This window comes from Scylla paramamosain, chromosome 11, assembly GCF_035594125.1.
Source record: "Scylla paramamosain isolate STU-SP2022 chromosome 11, ASM3559412v1, whole genome shotgun sequence".
Taxonomy (NCBI): Eukaryota; Metazoa; Arthropoda; class Malacostraca; order Decapoda; family Portunidae; genus Scylla; species Scylla paramamosain.
In genome coordinates this window covers 27568610-27594683 of record NC_087161.1, presented here as the reverse complement: position 1 = coordinate 27594683, position 26074 = coordinate 27568610, and the positions used below count along the sequence as shown (strand labels likewise).

The 26074-nt window shown below is 46.5% G+C and overlaps 1 protein-coding gene across 1 annotated transcript; it reads left to right on the top strand.

Annotated features, from left to right (window-relative positions):
- The first annotated feature begins 1401 nt into the window (after positions 1–1401).
- LOC135105158 (uncharacterized) lies at positions 1402–25545 on the top strand. The gene is made up of 41 exons (XM_064013219.1): positions 1402–1527; positions 2156–2349; positions 3147–3276; positions 3614–3749; positions 4022–4118; positions 4660–4853; positions 5326–5464; positions 5931–6138; positions 6539–6651; positions 7285–7486; positions 7801–7940; positions 8128–8277; positions 8673–8807; positions 9248–9401; positions 10180–10412; positions 11041–11230; positions 11571–11801; positions 12156–12322; positions 12539–12666; positions 13157–13253; positions 13532–13657; positions 14037–14142; positions 14437–14613; positions 14819–15018; positions 15168–15357; positions 16306–16469; positions 17222–17408; positions 17686–17798; positions 18504–18723; positions 18954–19063; positions 19803–19917; positions 20268–20485; positions 20870–21053; positions 21516–21685; positions 21975–22081; positions 22240–22391; positions 22572–22690; positions 23119–23226; positions 23497–23634; positions 24063–24224; positions 24874–25545. Exons 2-41 carry the CDS (start codon positions 2194–2196, stop codon positions 25033–25035), a joined length of 6228 nt encoding a protein of 2075 aa, XP_063869289.1. The 5' UTR covers positions 1402–1527; positions 2156–2193; the 3' UTR covers positions 25036–25545.
- Positions 25546–26074: the final 529 nt, after the last annotated feature.

Sequence of the window (26074 nt, the reverse complement as noted above, 5' to 3'; positions counted from 1 at the left end):
ATTTGGAGTTGTTATATTATTAGAAATAGTAGGATATTCATACATGTGATCGTTAGGAATGTTACTAAGTGCTGGTAACTCACGGACATATTCTCCAAATCTAGCATTCATGTTGCCCATGATAATGCAGTTGTCGTCAGTCTGGAGTTTTTCTTGGATAGCTGAAAATGCATGGTGGGTGAAATATTCAGAGTCGCGGGGTGCAATATAGCAAAAACCAAATGTGACACTTGGATCTTAGTTTTAACCACACTTGATCATCTGTGTTGCAATCTACATTACTAATATATCGAGTTAGATAATTCTTAATCAGCACTATGGTGCCACCTCGGTAAGCTACAGCACTATTAGTACATCTGAAGGTTACATAGCCGGGGAAAGACACACTCATTTCAGTTTTGATTTCACTCAAGCTCACAATATCGTATTGTAATAATAAAATTTGCACCTCTGGTTTTTCCAGCTTAGTTCGAACAGCATTAATACTCCACGACAATACCTTAATAGATTTCACAGGAGGATGTCGTGGTCTTCCTAAAAACCCATCAAACTTAATCTGTCAATCACTTGTCCGTCCTTATATAGCTGCGCCGTTCTTTATAGTCCATATAGATATTACAACCGACGTTTTCAGGTCTTTCTTTCTCTCTTTTTTCAACATCCTTTAGCCGCTTCCATTCTTCTCTTACCGCTGGGTGTGTATCCTTCTTAATGAAGATCCTTTTATACGCATCGCCGGCATCCTTCAAGCGCTTGGCACGCTCCAGCACAGAATCGCGGTCATTCCTTGACGCCACGGTGATTAGTATGGGGCGGCGTCGACCACCCTCCCGACCCAGGCGTCTTGATGATATTATGGCAGTGGACGATCCTATAGCTGTCCACACTTTCTCGATCTTGGTCTCGTCTGTCGTAGCACCATCCATACTCTCGCTTCCGTCAGGCACACCAAGCAGCACCAGGTTACACTCCCTCTCCTTTCGGTCCAGGGTCTCCAGATACCTCTGTTGCTTTGCTATGATCTCCTGTTGCTTGTTCATCTGATCCTGAAGGTCTTGTATCTTCTTGTTAATGATGCTGTTAGGAGATGTCAACACCTTCTTCAGCTCCGATACTTCTTCAATCAATGACTTTAACTGCTCCTGTACTGCAAAATGTCCATCATCGGCGGGTTCTGCAGCGTTCATTATACTTTGAATCAACTCCTCCTTTCGGATTGTATTCAGCTGGTGTTGTGACATTTTACGTAAATCAGTCAGGAGTCGTGTAGCCATAGCGCACAGCGTTGTCTCACTAAACCAGCAATCACCCACCAGATAGAGTCAAGGTAGCCAGGGCCAGGGTGTTTCCATGCGCAATAAATTAATCAAACAACAACAACTCTCTCTCTCTCTCTATCTCTCTCTCTTAAACCAAAATGCTTCAAGATAGCGAGTCGGAGCAGCTTCATCACAAGTATAACGCAGCTGCTTCAAGGCTCGCGTCACTCCCGAGCCCTCAGTCGTTGTGTAGCGGTGGAAGACGAGGGTACGTAAGTTTATGTTTCAGTTGACGTCTTCGCGTGTGCCTGTTATGTGAGGTTAATGCATGTGTGAGCGTCGTGGCAGATAGGTTATCGTAGCGGTTTGAGTGTATTGGCCCATATTCGCAAACTTTTCGATTCCCTATCTAGATTACGTCTCTCTGGCTCCAGCGATAGTTAATGGTCGTTTTGTTTTGTTTTTATTTATTTTTTTTTTTTATTAGTGATGGTTAACAAGGATTCCATATCGCCGACTGAAAAAAACTAACAGTGAGGGCTCGATTTAGCCTCTGGTCTATGGATACATTCATGGCGAGAGAACAAAGTTATTAGAACACGGGAATGTAATGGATTCGTTTTTCATGATAAGGATAGCACATCAACTGAGAGAGAGAGAGAGAGAGAGAGAGAGAGAGAGAGAGAGAGAGAGAGAGAGAGAGGCCAATTATTCGACTTGCCTATCTTTTGTCTTTGAAAATAGTTCTGGTGAAAGAGCAAAGCGATGTAAGAACGCAAGCATAGTGGGTTGGATGGCTTGTGAACGAAAGGACGCGCTTTGTATCCAACACGTGGCGTCTGAATCTCAACGCCTTGTCTCATGAAAGGATTCGAGTTTTTGTCTCATTTTTGCAGTGGTCCTTGCCTCTCAGGACTGTTCCTTGTGGGCGGGCATGATGCGGAGGGTGTGGGCGTGGTGGCTGGTGGTAGCGCTGGTGGTGGTGGTGCGGGTGGCTGCTGGTGCGGGTACGGAGACTCCCTTGGTGACAACGATGGCTTCAAAACAGGACGATGAGCCGCTGCCGCCCCTGCCCTCCCTCGCTGATCTGGTGAGTCCTTGCTTTGGGCCTCCTTGTGCTGTGCAGTGGTGCTGTGGTTATTTAATTATTTAGTGGGTTATTTTTATCTTTATTTCTATATTTGCTGTCTTTTTTTTTAGTGAAATGTGATGGTCCTTAATTTACGTATATAGTATGTGTATTTTTTTTATTTATTCATTTTAGTTTGTTTTATTTATTTTTGCTGAATTTTGTAAAGTCACGCTCGTCTCGCTCTGGCAGACGAGACAGCCTGGTCATTGCTTTCTTTGATTAATTACTCTATTCAATTAATTCCTTGTACGTTTTTCCTTATTTTGATTATTTTATTTATTTATTTATAATTTTTTTTGGGGGGAGTAGTTAATTGGTTTGTATTCTTCTGGTAAGTAAAAATCCTATATTTCATTATACAAGTTATTACGGTTGCAATTTTTTTTTTTTTTTAATATCTCAAGCTTAATATACGTATCCTATCTGCCGCGTACAGTATGTACTACTTTTACTATTGGTACTACTATAATTTTTACTACTACAACTAATACTACTGCTACTACACCTATTACTACTACTACTACTACTACTACTAATAATAATAATAATAATACTGATAATTGCGACAGTAATAACGTACTCAATTATTGCCTTACTTAGAACAGCTTCACACGACTGCCCTAACCATATCCACTGCAAAAATAGGCTGGATGGCTCACCTTCAGATCAAGTTTCCCATTTCCGCAACGTTCACCTCTTTCCTGAACCCTCGCCTTGGTGCCGTGTTGCGCGGTGTGAGCGAATCCTTCCCACAGATGAGCAACGCCGAAGAGAGACCCTTGGACACCATCGCAGACCTCTACTCCTACACCAAAGAGATCCGCAACGCAGCGCAAACTCTCATCGCCAAGGCCTTTGCGGCGCGGCTTCGCAGGCGTCGGCGAGGTGAGTCACTCCCAAACGCTTAGCTGTCTCCTTAGGACTGTGAATTCTTCAAAGGCCACAAAGATCATTAGCCGGGTTCTCAAGGCTATTTCTCCAATTAATAATGTGGTTATCTTGTTAATCTGTCACTAGAAATGAAGAAAAAAGTTCTTAAAAATCTGTGTAACCTCAGGGTCTTTTGAAAGTAGTGGTGTGGCTTAGAAGTGGTTCAGAATACGGTCCACTAGTGGCGAGGGAGCGCTTTCTTATTGCCATGTCAATCTAATCTCGGCCACTTAAAGCCTTACACTGCTGGATTCTCTCTCTCTCTCTCTCTCTCTCTCTCTCTCTCTCTCAGATCTGAACATCCTGTCGGTCAACGTGAGCGGCGCGGAGCCTTACCCCCTGCCCTTCAGCATCCAGGCCATGCAGGTGACGGCCTTCTACGCCCTGCACACGCCTGAAGTAACCTACCTCATCCTGGGGACGTACAGGTGGGTCTCATTTCGGTCAGTCTTGGAAAGTTGAGGATCAGCTATGTCCTCCTCATCCTATTTATCATAACGTTGCTCTGAATCTCATTATCTGAACGTTCCGGGGAGACAGCGGCTGGCGGAGGTGCAGTAAAAGGTTGAAACGCAGAATGTAGTAAGGTGGACACGTGACCTTACTTCTATCACTTACTTAATTTCTTCCTTCTTATTAATCATCTTATCCTCTTCCTGATTATCTAACATTCTCCGTTGGGTGGTTCTCCTCCGTGCAGCAACCAGAGACAGCTGCTGGTGGAGCTGCGCGGCCTGGTGGTGCGAGAGATTGGCATTCAGCTCGAGCCCTCATACTCTCCCGTCACTCAGATAACCGTGAGTGTCTGACGCCGCATGCCCATACACCTCGGCGTCTTATTGTGCTTGCTTCTACTCGTAACGTTAGTAACTTGGGTTTCCTAGGGTGCTTGCGTGATTCTAGTGATAATTTAACAGGTTCTTCACTATCAATGGGAGAAAACTGTTTGAAAATTACTAATAATTTTTGTAGTCTTTTAAAATCGTCCTTGTGAGAAAATAAAGCGTTTCAAGATAAGAGCGATGGGATGGGATGGGATGGTTAGAGAAATAGTGGAGTGTGGTGGAGGATTGGGTGAACATTGATGTAGTAATTGGCGAGGTTTTAGTATGCCAGGGAGGGAATGGGCTGCTTTGCTTCACGAGTGGCAAGAAATATCCTTAACAACTGATAGCGCCGTGTATCGAAACCACTTTTATAGATGGTCGTTGTTCCTTTCCCATCTTTCTTGCGCCATGTGACCGCGATGTTGCGGTGCCTTAACACAAGTCGGTCAATCAATTCCCATCATCCTTGCTTCTATCCACCCATGAATCCACCACTGCATTTCCTCCTCAGGCCGTGGTGCACCAAGGGATGCTGTGGGTAGTCTTCGGCTTCCCCCACTCTGTCCAAGTTCGCTGCATAAACCAAGGCGATCTGGAGGTGCAAGAAGCGCCGACCCTGATGGTGCATGAGCTGGGTGCCCTACACTTCATCTGTGCAGAAGACAAGCTGTACCTGGTGATCGGAGAGAAGCAGCAGGATTCCACGTGAGTACTCTGGAGGGCGAGGAGTTTGAGGAGTGCAAGCAGGAAGGGCAAGTTACCATTGAGCATAAGAGTAGAGACGAGGAGTATATGGGGAGAAGGATGCTGGAGATGGATCTACCCGGCAGGAGAGAGGATGGGAGATCTGAGAGAAGGCTTATGGGTGTAGTGAAAAAAAAAAAAATTGTAATGGATGTGACTGAGGATACAGGTCGACCGCGTTGGGGAAGGTTGATCCGCTGTTGCGACTTGTAACGGGAGTCGATGAATGAATGGATCGATGGGAGTCAGTGGTTGGATGTGTGGGTGAGTAAGTGGATTGGGAGGTGGTGAGTGGTTGAGTGGATGGGAGGATGGTTGAATAGGTAGATGGATCACTTAAACATTACCATCAGGGTTTGTATCTCCAATTATGCCTCTTTCCTCGACCTCCATTAACATAGTGTAATGGAGTCCTTCCTCTCAACCATTCCAGGATATACAGGCTGGAAAGGAGGAAACTGTTTGACCAGATGGAGGACGTGGAGCTGAGGACCAAGGGCGTCACGGCCATCACGGGGTTCTACGACGACGACCACCACATCTACTACATCGTGTTCGGGATGACTGTTCAGGTGAGGGGTGTTCGGGATGACTGTTTAGGTGAGGGGCGCACGGGAGGGAAGGGGACATGGCGTGATGGGGATAACATAGGCATGATACTTAGAACGATATACGATAGTGTGTTCGGATAGGATTTGGCGTATATGACAGAACAGGACATGGTAGTGAGAACAGAATAGGACATGTGTATAGGAAAGGAGGTATAAGGACAAGGATTTGGTATTGTGAGGACACGTAATAGGATATGGTATCTGGGACGTCGTATTTCAGAGACAGAATAGGGGATAGTGTATAGGAGAAAGAATAGGACACCACACCGAGTACATAATAGGAAATGATCGGGCACAATAAAAAAAAAAAGTGAGAAAAAGTAGAATAAAATGAATAAGAAAAAAAAAATGAATAAAAGGTTACCCATGATGTGGTGCGTAGCCTGCATAACCAGTGTGGTGAGTGAAGCTGTGGGTGATTCTGCAGGGCGGGTCGCAGAAGGAGTCCCATGAGAGGCTGCAGGTGTACCAGCTCAACGTGAAGGCGGAACCATGGGCGGTGGCGGTGCGGCTGCTTCAGGAGGTGCACGGCCTACAAGTCCAAGCCGCCCTGCAGTTCCGCGACCTTCAGGACAACAACCTGTACCTGGCAGTCCTCATCGCTGGTGCCCAGCCACGCATCTACTGGTGGAACTGTGAGTACTGGTGGGGCGTGGTGGCGAAGTGACTGGTAGTAAGCATACGAACATATGAGGAAATAAGGGAAGTTGTAACAAGTCATCAGTCCTACACGTGGCAGTTCTTGTATTTAAACATACCAACTTGTTTCCACTTATCCCAATCCATAAGTTTTGTCTAATCTTTTTAATACTAACAACCTCATCATGGAATCTCTTTATTCATCTACCACTCAGTTTGAGAGCCAATTTCTTCTCTTATTCACATGTGACCAAGCTTGAACCCATTATTTCTTGTCCTATGTTAACAATATTACTGACTCTGAGGATTTAGTGTTACTGGTGTTCGGTATGGTAGTGGAACACCTGTTTGTGATTAAGGTATCACTGTGCACTTGAACGATGCTTGCTGCTGCAGGGGACCAGCTGCAGGAGTGGCAGACCCTTGAATCTCCGCCAGTAGACGCCAGTACCTCTTTGGCCGTGGTGTCCCTCTCGAACCTGGAGAATGTCCTCTGCCTCGCTCACCAGGTAGGGTGGCTGGCGGCGGCAGGGGCTTAGGGGAAGATTGTAAAGTCGTCAGGTCTTTCTAGTTATCAAATTTTGATGATTTGTTTGTAAGTTCTTGTATCTCAAATATCCAATACTGATTTAAGATGTCAATGTGACTTGTTTTTTTTCTTTTTCTCCACCTGAACTGAAAAAATCCAATTTCTGTATATTAAATCATCAACATTCTTAACAGAAAATTATTTACTGTTATTAAGTTTTACATGGATAAAGTTGTTTCCCCTTTCGTGTCCTCAGAGCAGCCTCATCTACCACAGCACCAGCAAGTGAGACTACATGTATAAACCAACACCGTTCTTGGATGGAAATTTGCTTTCTGTTCTTAACCAAAACTTTATATTATTCTCCCCTTCCACGTTCTCAGAGCAATCTTATCTACTACATCCCGGTAATTGTGATCATGTACAGTAAAAACCAACGCCATTCTTCGCTGGAAATTTGCTTGTCGCTCCTAACCTTAACACAACGTCACCTCGCCTTCCTCCTCACCTTCTACCAGACCCCAGTGATTGGACTACATATACCATTCTTGGGTACAAATTCGCTTCATCTTTCTAACCTTAACGTAACCTCATCCCCTTTTCGTATCTTCAGAACATCCTCATATTCTACACCGATGACCTGACGGGCCACTACGTTGTCAACTTGGTGGAAAGAACCTCGTGTGACTCCCTGTCCAGCCTGCAGACATTCAGGGTGGGGCAGGACCACTTCATCGTCTATCTGTGCTTGGATGGCGCCACGGGAACCAGCACACTGCAGGGGCGGCGCCTCGTGTTGTCTGAGAGGAAGCTTGGTGAGTGGGCCGTTGGGAAACTGATGGGGATGTACTGGGGAGGGTGGCGAGTGAACGGGGAATGGAAGAGAGGAGTGAGTGGCGTAAGATGGTACAGAGAAATATATAGATAGATAGAGAAAGAGAAAGAGAGAAAGACAGCCAAATAAAGGGAAAGAGAGAATGACAGCCAGAGACTATGCAGATATGACTAGAAGAATGGAAGAATAACTAACTGTGATGGCTGAAAAAGGCCTATCCATTTCCCATTCTCCCTCTCCCTCTCCCTCTCCCTCCCTCTCTCTCTGACACAGATCTTGTAATTTTCCCAACAGTAAAGTCAGTGACGCGCGCTGACGAGCTGCTGGCGTGCCTGGAGGACCTGGGCACTGCTGTCGAGGCACGGAGACACGACATCGCGCACCTCAAGAACGACCTCGCCACGCGGCCCATCATGACAGTTGACGGAACGCAGGTGTGTGGCGGGTGAGGGGCTGAGTGGGTGTGACTGTGAGTGTGTGGGTGAACTGTGGGTGTGTGACAGCGTGAAGTGGACACGGGTTGACCTTTACCTATTAGTCTCACTACACAGCATTATCAGTTTGTTTTTCCCACGCAGCACTGCTTTTCCTCCAATAAATGTCCCTTTTCCCTTCCCCCAGGTGTGGCAGGGTCCCATCACCTTTGCTCAGGGAGTAACCGTAACTGGCACCACCACCTTCACTCAACCGCTCGTCATCCAGGTGCCCCACGGGGATGTGGCGGTCCTCGGCTCTTCCTCCTCCGTGAAATCACAAATCGATGCACTCGGGGTGAGGCTGCAGAGAGAACTGGGCTGAAATGGTTTTGTGAGCTTGGGGGGTAGGGAGAGTTGTTGGATGACGGTCTTGTGAGGTGGATGATGTGTATTTGTATGGGGTGATTGTAGTATGGTGCGGGTGATGTGTATTTGTTTGGCTGACTACAGTTGTCATGAGAGCACAGACAAGGTTGATCAAACTTCGGCAATTATTTGAGATTACCAGTTAATGTGCCTGACTCGCATTTACCGTGCAAGACCTGCCATGGGTTCAGTCTCCGGCGACAAACTATCATGACCAAATCAATCTCGCTTTACATTTCCCAGTGGTCCTAAGAGAGCGTGACACAGACGTTAGTGTGAGTGTTGGTGAATCATGTAGTGCTTCTTACCGTGGTGTCCCTCCAGGCTGCTGTCAAGGACGTAGTGGACAGTTCCAACAGGGTCTTGTACTTCTCCGAGGACCAGAGCTTCCCTGGTCCCGTGGTGGCTAGCGCCATGCAGGTTGACACGGCCCACCTCGGCACCTTCAGGATAGGCAAGGTGAGGTGTCGGCCACTGCAGGGAGGAAGGAAAGGTAGAGGCTTGTCTTGAGTTACACTGTACTTGTCTCTACTTCTTTCTTCTCCTTTCGCCGTGAGTGAGGGATTGGCGCCACGCACGAGTCTCCTCCAGTTGTTTCTGTCCCTTGTATCTTCCTCTGTGACTCCCAACCTTTGCAGCTCTACCATTATTCCATTCCTCCATGTCACTGTCTTACCCTCGATTTTACCTGAACTGGTTTTCTCCTGGCTCTTTTAATGGGTTTAATCTCTTCCCTCCATCAACATGTCCTTTACACACTTCCACAACTCTCCACATACTTCTCCCTATCTACTTCCCTCTTCTTCTGCAACCCTCCCTTGTATCCCCTCTGTCCTCTCCTGTTCCTCGTGCCTCTACACCACCACCACCACCACCACCCGCCTCTCTCCCCGGCACAGCTCAACGATCTAGACATGACGGAGGTGGGGCGAAAGGTACTCATGATGGGGGTGGACCAGCAGATCAACGCCAGCCTCGCCATAGACACACTCACCGCTCGCAACGTTACCACCCGTCCCGCCAGCGCCACCATCAACGGGGTGCTGACGGCAGGTGGGTGTTGAGGAGGAGGAGGAGGAGGAGGAGGAGGAGGAGGAGAAGGCAGTGTTGTGTGTGTATGTGTGTATGTGCTTTCTCTCTCTCTCTGTCTGTCTCTGTCTCTCTCAGTGGATTAGTGGATGAAAGAGGGATATGTAAATAGGTGGGTGGATGGGGGTAAATAAATAGATGGGTTGACTGCCTGATTTGTGGATGGGTGAATTGTTGTGTGGATGGATAGGTGGATGGGTGAGGGTGAGTGAGAGGGATGATGGGATAGATGAAGGATGGATGAACTGGTTATAGGTAGGTGGCTGGATGAGAGCGTGAATGGTTGTGTGGATAGGTGAGTGGGTAGGTGGATGTGTTGGTGGGTGGAGAGATGGTAAGTAGGTGAATGAGTGGATGGATCGATGGTTGTCTGTGGTTGGATGGATAGGTGGGTAAATGGATTTGCCGGGGGGGGGGGGTGATTGAGTGGATGTGGCTGTGTAAGTAGATGGATGGCTTGGTGAACATTATATTAGTGTGTGCGGATCCACATGCTGCCTTCACAAAGCCTGTAGTCCAGATGTCTGAGTCTAGAGACATATTTTTATTTTGAGGACCAATTTGTTTGAGTACCAAGTGTCTCGAGCACCAAACGTCCTGAGGCCTATTTGTCCTCGAGCCGATCTGTCTTGAGGATCACCTGACCTGACCCCTGTATGACCTGCGTACCATCCACCCCAGTACAAAATACTTAGCTGTCTCTCCTTACCCTTCAATACTTCATCTCTCTCTCTCTCCGCAGATTTTATGCGGCAGAGTGTCCGGCATCAGGTGGTGACAGGCCAGCACAAATACAAGGACCTGAGTGTTAGTGGCAGCATCTTGCCTCACCCCGCCGCTGCCCAGAATTTCACCATCAATGGCATCCCCATCTCCTCCATGGTGAAGAAAGGCTCCTCCGTCACCTTCCGCGGCCCCAAAACAATCAAGAACCTGTTGGTGGTGGGCGGGGTCAACGCACGCCTCGTCAATGGGGTGAGTATCGTGGAGGCGGGGAGTATAGCTAGAAAGGATGCAGGAGAGGTAAGTTCTGAGGGAGTAAGAGAATGTGGGAGTTTAGCCAGGGTCGGTATGACGATGGAGAGGTCAGCTCTGAATATAATGAAGAAGGGATTTACTCTTGCCAGGGTCGGTGTGCGGCAGGAGAGGTAAGTCCTCAGTATCATGAGGGCGTAATGGTTTAGCCAGGATCTTTGTGAAACAGGATGGGTCTGTTCCCAGTATGTAGTGATAGGTGAGGGTATGTAGTGATAGGTGAGGAGGAGATTAGTAATATGACTCTTATTTGAGATATGTAAATTAATTAATAGACTTAAATACTGGGAAACATTCGTATCGTATTCATGGTGTTTAAAGATTGTACCTAAGATGAATGATACGTACTTTAATGAAGTTTTAGAAGAGAATAACAACAGTCAAATCAAATTGCGATTCTTTTCCTTCTCTATCGTCACCACTGCCACCACTATCTTCACTACTCTTATCACCTTCATTCCTCTCCTTCCTTACCTCTCTTCATCCCTTCCCTATTCCTGATTTTCTCATGTTACTCTTACCATAATCCGCACCATTTCTCCTCCTTCTCTTCCTCTTCCTCCTCCAGGCGTCGCTGCGGGCACTGGCGCAGCGGGTGGTGTACACAGACGTGGCGGAGATGCAGACGATTAGCGGCGCCGTCACCTTGAATGCCGTGCACGTGGCTGGCAACGTGGACGTGATGTCACTTAACGGCGTGGACCTGAGGCACCTGGACGCCAACACGGTGAAGACCACGGGGGATTTCGTCCTGCAAGGTGAGGCGCGATATGTTACTTTATCTGTTTATTTCTTTTCCTGTATAATTTTTAACATAGCGATAAATATATATTTTCTTTAAGGTATTTTGATAATAATGCTGGATAAGTCTGTGATCTTCTGTTAGTGTATTTTCAATTGAGGGTGGCACTTCAAGAGTGAGGTTTCAAGACACTTTCCCTCATAACTTTGAAGAATCCTTTTGACTAATCTTTGGTGACTGGCACCTTCAGTGAGTCTTCTTTCAATCCTTGTTCCCCAGGCATTTCCCACAGGTCTAGTGACGTACATGGAACCCTCAGTATATTTTCCTATTTCCTGTACGTTCCTCTCCCACAGGTCCAGTGAGGTACATGAAACCCCTGAGGGTCACTGGAAACATGCGTGTGTCTGTGGTCAACGGGGTGAAGTGGCGGGATCTTCTAGACCGTCAGTCTCCACACAAGCAGGTCCTCTCCAGGTTCACCTTCACCTCGGCCTTTGTCTCACACGCTTTAGTTAGTGACGACATCAATGGCCTCAACCTGAGTGAAGATGTGGTGCTTGTCGACGCCACGCAGACCATCCAAGGTGAGTCTTGGTCTGCAAGGTGCAGTGTGTGTCTTGGCAATGAGGTACAGTGTTATTTGACAAATAACCAAGTAAAAAATCAACTTAATAACATATTACAGTTACGATACTGTAGTTAACAAAGCCTTTAGAATTTAGATTTTGATTTTGATGTCGGTTTTGAAAATATGAGATTTATAACCACGTAAGAATAAACAATAACTCGTGATACTTAAGATGCTGCAATAAGCCACTAGTGTCACTTCAAGGACGTCTTAAGGTTAAATGCCAATGTTAAATGTAGTCTACTATTAGAACACCACAATGATTAACTTCCACTACACTGGTGTGCTAAGGGTACGCTCGCCTCCCTAGGTCGAGTGAGGTTTGCGAACACCGTGACTGTGACGGGACCCTCTGGCGTGCTTGTGGACGAGGGCGTGACGATCAACAACGTGGACATCTCGCGGCTCCTGGACAATGTGGCTAACATCGGGGTGCTGGTGGTGCCCGAGCCTGTCACCTTCAACCAGCCCCTCACGGTAGGCGCAGGGATGGCCCGGCAGGGTGTGTTTGAAGCGTGGCATGGTAAGAGTTGTGTGGCTAGCCTGGGTGGAGAGCTTGGGTGTTTGGTGATGAATACAAGTGTGAATTTGTGTTATTAGATTAGGTTCGGCAATAGTGTGTGTGTGTGTGTGTGTGTGTTAGTGGGAAGGATTCATTCACTTAACTTCTAACACCATAGCCTCTCTCCATAGTGTTCCGGGGACATCACCGCCACAAAAATAAACGGTCTGCCACTGGAGGGCATCGAGGAACGATACTGGCGGAAGTCCGTGCCACAGGTGGTGGAGGCACCCGTCACCCTCGCCCGTGCTGAGTTCCTGTGAGTATCAAGTTGGAAATAGGGAGGGAAAGGGCTCAGCAAGAGTGGAGGCCAGACGAAGTTGAGAGGAGAATGAGGGAAAGGATGGTGAAGGAAAGAGATCAAGAGAATAATGAGGGAGAAGATGGAGAAGGAAAGAGGGCAGCAATAGGAGTGGAGGGTCAAGGAGGTTAAGAAAAGATGAGCAAATACATGAATCATTGGAGAAGATTAAGAAGGAGAGACGTGAAAAATGAGAAGTGACGTGATTCATCTTCCTTGTAATCATAACATATCATTTCTTACTTATGGGTCTTGCAATTGAGTATTTTCTATTATAAATTAGCTCTCTACCTCCTATTTCTCTTCACTGGAGGAATTAAAGATATAAAAATCCATGTTCCCAATGTTACACACCAAAGGAGTCTCTAGGAGTGGAAAAAAAAAGAAGTAAAAACCAGGTTGTATTATACTTGACATCCATCTTGTACATGTGTCCTTTCATCAACAGGGAGGAAGTGACGGGCAGTAGCCTGAATGGCCTGCAGATGACAGACTTCCTCACCTACAACACATCCCAGGAGATATCTGGCACCTACGAGTTCACGGTGAGTCTCTTGTGGCCGAGGGTAGAGAAGCTAGTGCCTGTGAGACCACAATTCACTAGTAACATGGATCAACTACCTTGGTTTGTCATCTATTTATATACCCTTCATCACTGAATTATACGAGTATAGTTGCTTGTGGACTACAAGCTTAAAAGAACATGCTATCTTTAATAAACTTAAATTTTGTGCCTGCAAAATCCATCAACACGTTAAGTTTAAGACAGTTTTCATCATGTCAAGTAATTTCTCAACACTTCCCCTCGCTACTCCTGCTGCAGAAGCCAGTGGTGGTGGAGGGAGACCTGTGGCTGGGCGTTGGCTCCACCGTGAATGGCGTGGACCTGGTGGCGCTGAACAGGACGGTGCTCAGCCTGTATGGAGACCAGACCATTGACGGCCCCCTGGTTCGTGAGGCGCCTTCCTTTATGTTATGTGGGGAATGTTGTAGTGTGGTTCTGCTTGAAAATTTATATAATATGAAGAGTGGTAATGTGATCGCGCAGGAAACTTTGTATACTTCACACTGGGAGCGATAGATGGGTATGTTTGAGAGCGTGGCAGTGGTGAGGCATCCTAGGAAGTTAGCTGGTGTCAGACGTTCGGTTATGTGAAGAGTGAAGAATTCAGATGAAAGTAATTGATGCCGGATGATTATAACAACTGAATTGGTGCCAAAGAGCAAAATAATTGTTTTTGCATGTTCATTACCTTAGTAAACCACATACACTGTTGTTGTCACATGAGTCGCACCTCCTATGAGTTTGACGGCGTCTCTCTGCGCAGGTGGGCGGCCGCGTGACTGTTGGTTACCTGGACCTGTCTGGCACACTCAATGGTCTGGACCCGCTCACCGATTTCTTGCGACTGGACCGCACCCTGCAGCACAATAGTGAGGCCCTGCATGCCTTAATGGCGCAGTAGTATAGTAATCATTGCATTTACTAATGGCGCATTAGTGTAGTTGCTTTAAGTTATAAACACGCTATCACAGAAGTTTGCCATGCTGCAAAGATCTATGGGGAACATTTGCCGTGTTTCATTATAATCCGGCACTGGAAGGTGTATTTATTAGAAAAATGGTTTTAGGCTTGAGGTAAGAGAGTTGCAACTTACTGAAAATATACTGCAATACATTCCAAATTTGCACTAGAAGCCAGCTCATCAGCACAGCCTCCCTCCCCAGGCCAGCTGACCTTCATCGGCAGGACGGTGGCTACGCAGTTGACCCTGGCGGGGAACCTGACCGTGGCCTCCCTCAACGGCCTACAGGTGGAGGTGGTGGCACGTGAGCTGGTGCTGCGGGACCAGAACGCCACCATCAGGGGCCCCCACGTCCTCCACCTGGCACAGAACTCTACAGGTAATTCTCTCTCTCTCTCTCTCTCTCTCTCTCTCTCTCTCTCTCTCTCTCTCTCTCTCTCTCTGTCTCTGTCTCTGTCTCTCCCTCTCCCTTTCTCTAACATCCACACACGCGCGCTAATACACCACTTAATGTCTTCTCTGTGTAGTGGTTCACCTCTGAGTACCTTTTCAACTCTATACAATTGAATGACTCCCTTTTGCAGTGGTTCACCTCAATGTGAGCGGCACGCTGGACGGGGTGGACCTCAACAATTTGCTGTCTCGCGCACTGCTCAAGACCTCCCCGCCAGGCACCTTCCAGGAGATGACGGGCCACCTGCACGTCACCGGCGCCGTCAACTTCGCCCACTCCCTCGCCGTGCACACTGTCAACGGCAAGCACTTCACCAGCTACCTGCGCAATGTGAGTGTTAGGGGAAAAGGAGGATGTGTTGTTAGTTGTTAATTTAGCTTTGTTTATTTATTTGTTTATTTGTTTATTTTTTTATCATTTACTATATTCTCTCTTTTTTTTCTCTTTTCTCTTCTATTTTCGCTCTTCTCTCTTCTAAGGTGGTTCCGAGGGACTACACAGGCGTCATCAGGGGCACCAAGACCTTTCTGGGCCCTGTGTCTGTGCAGGGTAACCTGGACGCCGCCTCCATCAACGGGCGTGACTTGAGGGAGTTTGCCAGTAACGTGTTTACGAAGACCGGCGACCAGACCATCCGGGCACACTACACCTTTGCCTCCGCTACGATTGGTTAGTTGCTGGAAGTGTTGGGTCTTAATTTTTCTTTACTTTCTGTTTTTCCCTCTCCTTTTTTTTTCTTGAGTTTTCTTTTTTCCTACTTTTGTCCCTTTTTTCCTCTTGTTTCTTCTCCCTCTGTTTTTTTTTTTTTGTCTTGAATTTTGTTTTTCTTCATTTCTATTCGTATTTCTCTTGTTTCTTTTTCCTTTCTTTCTCTCTCTCTCTCTCTCTCTCTCTCTCTCTCTCTCTCTCTCTCTCTCTCTCTCTCTCTCTCTCTCTCTCTCTCTCTCTCTCTCTCTCTCTCTCTCTCCTTATTTCCTTCTTGAATTTGTTCTTTTTTCTTCGTTTCTCTTGTTTCTTTGCCGTCTTGTTATTCTCCCTCTGCAGTTTTCCTTTTTTTAATTTTATTTCTCCTCCTTTATATTTTTCTCGTTTTTTCCTTATTGTTTTTATCTTCTCTTTATTTGCATACTCTTTTCTTTCCCTCTTGAGTCTCCACCTTCTCTTTTTTCCCCTTTTTTCCCTTCTCCCTTACCTTTCTTATTTCTTTACGCTTTTTTTTTATACATATTTTGTTTTATCCTTCATTTCCTTTTATCCACTTACTTTTGTTCTTGTATACTTTTCCTTTTCTCTCTCAAGGACCATTTTTTCAAACGCCACAAAGATCATACGGAATCCTTGTCACGCTGTCTATGGAATCATGAAAAGCCCCAGTGACTTCCACCTCCTCCCCTTCTACACTTCGACACTTTATTCTCTCATAAGGATTTACAAATGCCACAAGTACAGAATCCTTGTTAAGACCCTGAAAAAAAAAATAATAAAAATAGATAAATAACCTCCGAGATCCTGAAAAAAATATAAATAAATAAATAACCTCCACAAAAACCCATTGAAAGTTGAGATTAAACGCTAATACAATCAAAAACTAAGCTAAAACCGACGCTTTCCCCGCAGACCATCTGACGACGCCCACTATCAACAACATCACCATGAGCCAAGTGTTGCTGGTGGACAAGCCCGGGTATCTGACAGGCACCACCACCTTCCGGGCGCCCCTCACCGTCAAGGGCCACCTCACCTCCGCCTCCACCTCCCTCGCCGGCTGTGACCTGAACCGGGTGAGTAGGATGGAAGGAGGATAAGTAGAATGTGCAATTTTTTCTTTTTTTCTTTTAGTAGTAAAGTTATGATGTCCTTTCTTCGCCTTTTCCCTAGTGAGAGGTTGGCGCTATGCACGAGTCCCCTCCAGCTGTTTCTCACCGTTGCATCTTCCTGTGACTCCCTTCCTATGCAGCTGTACCGCAATTCAGTCCCTCCATATCACTCTCTATCTTCCCCTCGATCTTCTTCCCTCAACTTCTGGTTTTCTCCAAGCTCTCTTAATTGGCTCCTGGTCTTCTGCAGGAGGGTTGTGGCCAAGGGTACAGAGAGGTAAAAGGATGCCCATTGAGGTAAAAAAGAAAAGGTCACTGTTTCAAGTTGTGTGTACAGTGAGAGGTTCTGGGGTAAAGGGATAAGAACCAATATATTTTATTTTTTTTTATCGATCTTTATGGTTATTTTCAAACGCCTCATTGATAATTACTCAGGTTCTTGTGTGTCTTTTATTATCTATGGTGCATAATCCTTGTTAGATATTAATTAGAATCATGAAAATACCCGTGGGTGCTCAGTAGCTTTCACTAGACCATGCTGGAAGTGTGAAATAGAAGAGACCACACCGTAAGAATAAGATTGACATGATGATGATGATAAGGAAGAGGAGGAGGAAATGATGATGATGATGAGAAGGAAGAGGAGAAGGAAGAAGAAATTTAATGCGCCTTCTCTACCTAATCACTCCTCATGGTCCCCCTCTTCCATCCCCCAGCTGACCAACATAAACATGGAGCGTGGCAGTGACGGCAGCCTGCACGTGTATAGCCCGATGACCATCAAGCGTCTCTTCGTTAACGGCAGTGTGAACGCTCCAGCCGGCGTTTGGGTGGGCGACGAGGTGAACTTGGACACCTTCCTGGGCTCTCTTGTTCTGAAGTCTGAAAATCAAGACATACACGGTTAGTGAAGGGAGGGTGACGAAGGCGGAGAGGGAGAGGGAAAGGGAGGGTCATATGGTTAAGTAGGTTGGTAGATAATTAAGTAAAGAAAGAAATGTTAAGAGGGAGAGAATAAAGGACGAGGATTGCAGAGGACGGGGCTTTTAAATTAGCTTAGCCTCTTATGAATTATGATTATATGAACTGTTTAGATATATCTCTCTCTTTCCCTTTCATTTATTCATCTCATGCTCATCTCGGTGTTCTGTCTTACACTCGCCTTTCCTCTGTACTCCAGGTTCTGTGGACTTCCTCTCCCACGTGACCGTGGATGAGGCGTTCGTGGCCACCATCAACAGCGTGAACATCTCCAACATGCTGTCCCAGAGTGTGCTGTGGAACGAAGAGGAGGTGTGTGTGTGTGCGTGTGTGTGTGTTGTGCTGCTGACTCCCTTCCCTGTACCTCTGATGCTGCTGCTACAACAAGAACAACAAAACCCTTACTGCTACTACTGCTATTGCTGATGCTACTACTACTACTACTACCTCTTCTACTACTACTACTACTACAACGTAGTCATTGCTGCTGCTGCTGCTGCTGCTGCTGCTGCTGCTGCTGCTGCTGCTGCTGCTGCTGCTGCTGCTGCTGCTGCTACTACTACTACTACTACTACTACTACTACTACTACTACTACTACTACTACTACTACTACTACTACTACTACTACTACTACTACTACTACTACTACTACTACTACTACTACTACTACTACTACTACTACTACTACTACTACTACTACTACTTTTTTTTTTTTTTTTTTTTTTTTTTTTTAACTACTACTACAACTACCTCCACCCCATGTTTATTGATGTGTCAATTAGGGGCTCCATTACTTGGAGGTCATTAGCCCCAGCTCACTACTACTACTACTACTACTACTACTACTACTACTACTACTACTACTACTACTACTACTACTACTACTACTACTAGTTTCTTTCCTTCTCCATCACTTGGCCAACCTTGAGAGTAATTACCTCCACTGATCATGGCTGAGATGTAGTTCTTGAGAGTGGCTTTGAGTTCTCCACCCTTCCGTTCTCTTCCCCCTACAGATCATCGAGTGTGACCTTGAGTTCCGGCACCCCATCCGAGTGAGGCAGCTGGTGGTGAGGGGCGCATTGGCGGATCCAGCGGGCACGGGGCTCCTATTGGGTGGCGTTAACGTGTCACGGGTGGCGGCGGGGGCGGTGCGGGACCAGGGACAGACCATCGTTATTACTGGAGACAAGACCTTCGCTAATGGGTTCACCGCTCGGAATCTGATTGTTAATGGTGAGTGGCAGTGGTAATGATGGAGGAAGTACGTATTGGTGACTCACGGTCGTTGGGCTATATAGGGGTAGTTAAGGTGATTGTGATAGTGGTGGTTTTGGAATACAATAAAATGTTAGTGTAAAGAATATAATGAAATAAAAAAAAATAAAAAGTAAATAAATTAAGAAAGATAAAAACTAGCGTGGTTGGTGAGATATGTTTAGTTTCTCCTTGCCTCGTGGTCCCAGGCTCGATAGATGGCGTGCCTGTTGCGGACCTGGTGACCCTGAGTGGCAACGGTCCCATGCTGGAGTCTGCCGTCTTCCGTGCGCCCATCACCGTGCGGGGAAACCTGAAGGTGAGTGGCTCGGGGAGACTGTGGGCTGAGGGAGAGGAAGAAATGCTAGTAAGAAGTGGGGGCGTTCCTTCATTGTTGGATGTCATTGGGGAACAGTAACCAACACTATTCATGGTTGGTTTGGAAGAAGCTTTTTTTTCCGGTCCGTGTATCCAGTTCTCAGTCTTAAAGTGAATATTTGTTGGTGGTGGTGATGTAAACATTCTTTCCTGTCTCTATTTAGTTTTGCCAGTCATGTAGCAAGTTTTTCCAGTGTGAGTAAGAGGACGAGAGAACGAGATGTGACATAGCGTAGTGAAGGCACGAGGAGGACACGAGAGAGAGAGAGAGAGAGAGAGAGAGAGAGAGAGAGAGAGAGAGAAAACGTTAATAGGATACACTGATCTGAACATTCCTCGCAGTCTTATTTAACTTTGCCCTGTGATCATATAAGAAGTCTTGTTTCTGATGCGACTAATCGGACGAGAAAACATGAGTGACATAGGTAGAGAAGACAAGCCATAGTGATTGAAAAAAGAACTGTACTATATACTGGCGTGAACATTCCATCCAGTCTCTATTTATTTAACTGATCACGTAACATTTTTTCCCAATATAACTAAAGGGGCGAGGAAATAAAAAGTGACATAGGAGGGAGGCAAGGGGAAGATCCAAGACGTTAGAAAAAAATAAAAACTCAACTATGATATACTGGTGTCGTTCATATCCCTAGCACTGCCCCCCCCCCTCCTTCTGGCAGGTACACGGCCTTGTTGACGGGATGGATCTGGAGGAAGTGTTCTCCAATCGCATAGACCTCAGGAAGCCGCAGGAAGTGTACGGCAGCTGCTCCTTCTACGCCATCAAGGTGCTTGGTGAGTGTGGCTCGTTGGTGGACCGGTGTTACTCCTGCAGCGTCACAGAAGCATTCTCTCGTTTTAAGCTTAAAATGTTTACACTTCATTATTTGTTCATCTGTACTACTACTACTACTCCTCCTCCTCCTCCTCCTCCTCCTCCTCCTCCTCCTCCTCCTCCTCCTCCTCCTCCTCCTCCTCCTTCTCTCAATGTTTAGACGTCTTCATTATTTGATCATCTATATTAATACCACCACCACCATCATCACACCACCACCATCATCATATCTACACCCGCATACCTTCACCACTCATGTCGTCAGCATCAGTCAGACCACCTAACCTACATCACTAGTCGCCCCCTTCAGGAGACTTAGAGGTTGCGGTGATAAACGACGTGGTGCTGGCTGACCTGGTGCTGCGGGAGGGGAGGGCGGTGCAGGTGGTGGAGGGGCCCAAGACCTTCTCCGGGGGCCTGGTGGTGCACGGGGCCATCAACACGACCCTCCTGAACGGCGTGGATGTGGTGGCCATGAACCGCTCCCTCCTGAGACTGGACCAGCCCACCACCATCAACAGCAGAGTGGTGAGGGGCGCGGGGAATGGGGAGGAGGGAGGTAGGATGGGGAAGAGAGGAAGGGAAGGGAAGAGAAGGGAGAGAAGAAAAGAGGGGAGGGGAATTGAAGAGAAGAGGGGAGAAAAGGGGGAATGGGGGTGAAAGGTGGAGTAGAACCAAATGGAAGGGAATGTAAAATCTTGCACATGTTTGTTTATCCTCCACCGCACATGTCTGTTTATGCTCCTCCACGCCACTCCACTGCTCCACTCCCTTCACTCTTGCTTCCTCACACACGTTGAATGAAAATATTATACGTAATTCAATTGTCACTCCGCCCAGCCAGAATTGTGATATTATTTTCTAGAACACAGCTGCGGTCAGTGTTTTGTGCATCCCGTTGTTCGTCGGCAGAGGTTTGCTGGCCTGGTGGTGGCTGAGAAGGCGGTGGGCGGCTCAGTGCAGGGACACGACGCACAGAACCTCTCGAAGCAGTTGGATCAGTTGAAAGCCACCAGCACCGCCCAGTACAACCACCTCCTGGAACTCCATAAAGACATTGACAAGCGCGTGACAGCCAACCTCGCTGCAGCCCAGGGTGAGTCCCGCGGCCCGGGGTGACTGCTGCGGTTGTGATACCAAAGAGATGTATTGGTTCAGTGTTTCAGGAGCGAGACTTGGCACTACCGAGTATGTATGTTTGTAATGAGGCTTCTTAGAGTGTCCATTTAAGTTTTGTTTCCATCTGTGAGTGTTACTGGAAGGGTTCACGAGTTTCTTGTTCTGTACAGTGTGGGTGTGTTTGTGTTACCAACGCCCATATTTAGAAATGCTCTGCTCCCTCACCACGACTGTTTTCAAAGACGACAGAGATGATTAGCCAGCTTCTCAAGAGTATTTCTCCTGTTAATAATGTGGAAATCTTGTTAATCTGGTACTGCAACCATAAAAAAAAACACCTAAAAAAAAAGTGTAACTTCAACTATAGAGCCTTTTGAATTTAGTGGAAGTGCAGCGCAGAAGTGTTTCAGAATAAGATCCGAACACCCGTCCCATCCAGACATGTTCGTGGCGCTGCATCACCTGGGCTGGATCACCTCCCACCCCCTGCCTGCGTCGTCCCTGCTCCACACTCTCTCCGCCTACCCCTCCCGGAGCGAGGACACTCTTCTGCTGGTGAAGGAGTGCGGCCACACCTGCAAATGCTCCTCCCGCACCGCCTTCTATAAGGTGATCAGTCGCTTCCAAACCCTATTAGAAATTGCAGCAAAGCCAAAATGTGCACTTCAGTCGTCTTTTATTTTATTATATTATTCTTTTCATTTTACTTATAACTTTCGATCTTTCTCCCTCCTTGAATTTCTATAAGGTAATGACCCATTCCCATACTCTTAATATTACAAAACTTGTAGCAAAGCCAAAATGTCCACTTCATTTACCTTTTGTATTTATTCTACCTATTTCTTTAAGTAACTTGCAATCTTCCCCACTCTTCAGAGTTTCATTTCTCCATCCCTAGGTGTGGGAGGACGGTCACCGCGCACCTGACCTGCACGCCGTCGCCTCTGGGTCAGTCTTCTTCCTGCCAGCGCCTTCCCTGCAGCTGTCTGTCATCCTGGAAGTCCCGTGAGTGATGCCCCGTGGCAAGCAACCTTCTGAGCCCGTATTCTGAAACACTTCGCTCTCTCACCACGACTATTCTTTCCTTGCTGCTTTTTCTTCAGTTTTCCTCCAGTTTTGAGTCCTACCTTGAACTTCTGAGCCTTGTATATACTGTGTGGCAGGTGTGAGGGCGGAGGCACCTTCAAGCTGCGAGGGGCGGCGGGTGAGCAGACCTTCCCGCTGGAGAGGTGGTCGCTGGGCCTCGTGGCGGACGTTGGCATCTTCGTGGACAACGGCATGGCGTACGTGGTGACGGCAGGGAGACTGGATGAGGGTGAGTGAAGAAGAGGAGAAACTAGAAAAGGGAAAAAAAAAAAAAGAGAAAGTGAGGAGAAACATATAGTAGAAGACTTGTGAATGTCTCGTTTTCTTATTTGGATCAGTTATGTTTTGAATAGCTTCTTAAGTCACTCCCCTCTACCTTCCTTTACGTCCTCCAATGCTCCTCCTCCAGCCACCAACGTGACTAGGACGACCGTGGTGGTGCTGCGCGTGAGTTACGATCACCGCTACGTGGAACGCATCTGGGGCCAGCACTCCCGCCGCAGCGCATCCAAGCTTGATCTGACGCAGGTGAGGGGGTGGCCTGCAGCCATAACACAGGTCGACGGACAGAAACACACACACACACACACACACACACACACACACACACACACACACCTTGTCCATTTTTCCTTCCCTTGCTTCACTCTCTTCCCATTTTTTTCCTCCCTTTTCCCTCATTTTTCTCTATTTCCCTTTTTCCCTTGCTCTTTCACCTTTTCCCAGTGTCTTCCCTTTTTCCGACTTTTTCCCCTCTTCCTTCCTTTTTTCACATTTTCCTCCCTTTTTCCTCTCTGCTGTCCTGTTTTGCTCCCTATTCCATTTTTTTCCCTTCATTTTTCCTCTCCCCTTCATTTTCCTCCTTTTCTGCTTCATTTTCCTTCCGGTGCCTCTCCCTGGTGCCTCTCGTCCTTCCTGAGTAACGTAGCGCATCCTGACATGGCGTACCCCTGCAGATCGGATCCACGTGGTACCTGGTGGTGGCCAACGAGATGGAGCTGGGCAGGATGAACAAGTACACGACTGTCTCTACCCTGTATGTGTGGGCCAGCCTGGAGGAGAGCGTGAGTTTGTCTTCTCGTGTCTTTTAGTTCGTCTTGGCGAGTATTTGAATGCTTGTCTGCTTTTGTTGTGGGTTAGTTGGTTATTTAGTTAGTTGGTTATTTAGTTAGTTGCTGTCGGTGTCTTTAAATCTTATCAAACCACAGGAAAAACCATTAATGTTTTCTTGGGGTATTCAGTTCATTTGGTATTCCCTTCCATCCGTAGCTGGTCTTTTATCTCCTCACTCCTTATCGCCATGTCATCCCTCTTCCTCCCTCTCCCCCCCACAGTTTATAGTCCAGAGGAATTACATCGGCCATCGCGTGACGTCTGCAATGTTCCTGAAGGTGACACAGCCGTTGGAGGAGCACTTCCTGGTCCTCGCGCAGCTCCGGGCCGCCAGCCACCACTCCGACACGCGGGTCCTGGTGAGTGGCTGGAGTAGCGGTGCTGCAGTGACTTATCACACATTCTCTGAGGCACACAGGGCAGGGGTCACAGGTACTTGAGAGCCTATGGGGTGCTCTCTGTAGCCCATGACTCGAGTTTGGGCTGAATTAAACTGGATATTGTAATTGAGACCAGTATATTGGAGACTTGTGTTTATTTCATGGTGTTCTGAGGTTAGGCTTCAGCGTAGATATGTCAGTTAGCGTGTTCGAGTCCCAGAGATCAATAAAATTCTTTTATTTATTCATTTTATGTTAGCAATGTAGAAATCTTGTTAATATGTCTCTAGAACCGTAAGAACCCCCTTAAAAACTCGTGTCACTTCAACTAGAGCCTTCTGAAAGCAGTGGAGGTGCGGCATAGAAGTGTTTCAGAATACAGTCCAAGCATCCAGTCGCTCCCACAGGTGTACAAGCACGACACCACCACAGGCACCTTTGAGGAGTTCCAGGTGGTGCCGACAAGTGACGTGGGCTTCCCTGCGACCCTCTACGTGGGCACCAGCCTCTACATGCTACTACTGTCTGAGGAGGAGCGACTTGACGTGTACTGCTACATTCCCCTCGAGGTGTGTGGTGGAGGAACACGTCGGGAAGGTTGTATGAAGGAGAGGACAAGGAGAAAAAAGGGAAGGAAGGAAAGGAACACTGAGGAAAAGGAAAGGAAAGAAGGCTGTATAAAGGAAAAGAACATGTAGGAAGGAGGGAGGGAAGAGAAGGAAGGTTGCGTGAAGGAGAGGATAGGGAGGAAAGAGGGAAGGAAGGAGAGGAACTTGGAGGGAAGGAAGGAAGGCCGTGTGAAGGAAAGAGGGAGGGAAGAAAACGAAGGAAAAAAAGGTTGTGTGAAGGAGAGGAACATAGTGAAAAGAGGGAGGGAAGAAAGGCTGTGAGGGGAGGGATGGAAATCAACTTTATCTAATTTCTATATTTGCATATCTATTTCTGTCTTTCTGTCTATACGCACGGCTTCGGGCTGTCTATTTCCTTATCCTTTTATTTTACTTACTGACCTTTTTCTGTCTATCTGTCTGTCTGTCTGTGCATCCATTATCTACATTTGCTCATCTATTTACCTGTATCTTTTCATCTGTAACCAGGGCTTCCAGCTGTCCATTTCCTATTTTATCTACTTGTTTTTAGTTTATCTCTCTTTTCCTACTATGTATCATTATCTACATTTGCACATCTGTATATCTTTATCTCTGTGTCTGTCCCCAGGGCTTCCGGCTGCAGCAGAGCGTGGGCATCCCTGGCTCAATCTCCATGGCTGTGATTGGCTTCCAGGACGGCAGCCAGCAGGTGTGGGTGTCCACAGAGGCCCCCGCCGGGCTGCAAGCTTTCAAGGTGTGGCACAAAGGTGTGGACCCGAGCAAGCTGTGAGTGCTGTGAGGCTGAGAGAGGGACTGCTGCAGATGACCTTCTGGTGACGGTGGCGGTGGCGGGGTCTGTGGGAGTCTGTGAATGTTTGCTGGTCGATATAGTGGTTAAGATGACGCCTGTTATGATTTGAAGCTATCTTATTATTGTTTTTTTGTGATCACATCAGTCCTGTATTATTTGAGGGCTGTTCGGTGGCCTGCAGGTGTAAAGGTTTGTTTATTGGTCGATATGGTGGTTAAGATGACGCCTGTTATGGCTTCCAATTATTTCATTACTGGTCTTATGTGAAGTCTACCTCAAGTGACTGTATGTGTTCACGCTAACTTGACTGCTCACTAACTGCGTACGTAGATTAGGGGTAATGAAAACGATTGATGTTTTAACAGTACATATTGACGACAATGTTAATAAGAATATTATTATTATTATTATTTTAATTCATTCATTTATTTTCTTGTATTACGCATTACGTGATGCGTGAATGATTACTACTGAAGAAAAATCACATCAGTTATTGTTTTACTGATAACACAACTCATTGTTATATATATATATATATATATATATATATATATATATATATATATATATATATATATATATATATATATATATATATATATATATATATATATATATATTATATAATGATTTTTTTTTTATCATTATTGTTAATGTTGTTATGGACTTGACGTTTTCGTGTCATTAATGACCTAATAATCTGTATTTGAGATTGTTAATATACTGTTGGATTTCACGCGCGTGAGTGATACTTTTACCACGTGAAAGTTCTAGAATACTCTGGGTCACTCCTTCCTCTCACCTGCCTGTGTGTGTGTGTGTGTGTTATTCTACTTGTCTCTGTACACACACACACACACACACACACACACACACATATATATAGAGAGAGAGAGAGAGAGAGAGAGAGAGAGAGAGAGAGAGAGAGAGAGAGAAGAGGAAGGAGAGGGGAGGAGGAGGGAACCGGAGCGGAGAGGGAGGGAGATTTACATGTAAATCAAATTACGAAGTTATTATT

What these genes read in the sequence shown, in the direction of transcription:
- LOC135105158 (XM_064013219.1), top strand. Translation starts at nt 2,194, where the DNA reads ATGATGCGGAGGGTGTGGGCGTGGTGGCTGGTGGTAGCGCTGGTGGTG. An exon ending in CTCCCGTCACTCAGATAACC is followed by an intron (nt 4,119 to 4,659) that starts GTGAGTGTCTGA and finishes TTTCCTCCTCAG; the next exon opens with GCCGTGGTGCACCAAGGGAT. An exon ending in TGAAAATCAAGACATACACG is followed by an intron (nt 17,409 to 17,685) that starts GTTAGTGAAGGG and finishes TCTGTACTCCAG; the next exon opens with GTTCTGTGGACTTCCTCTCC.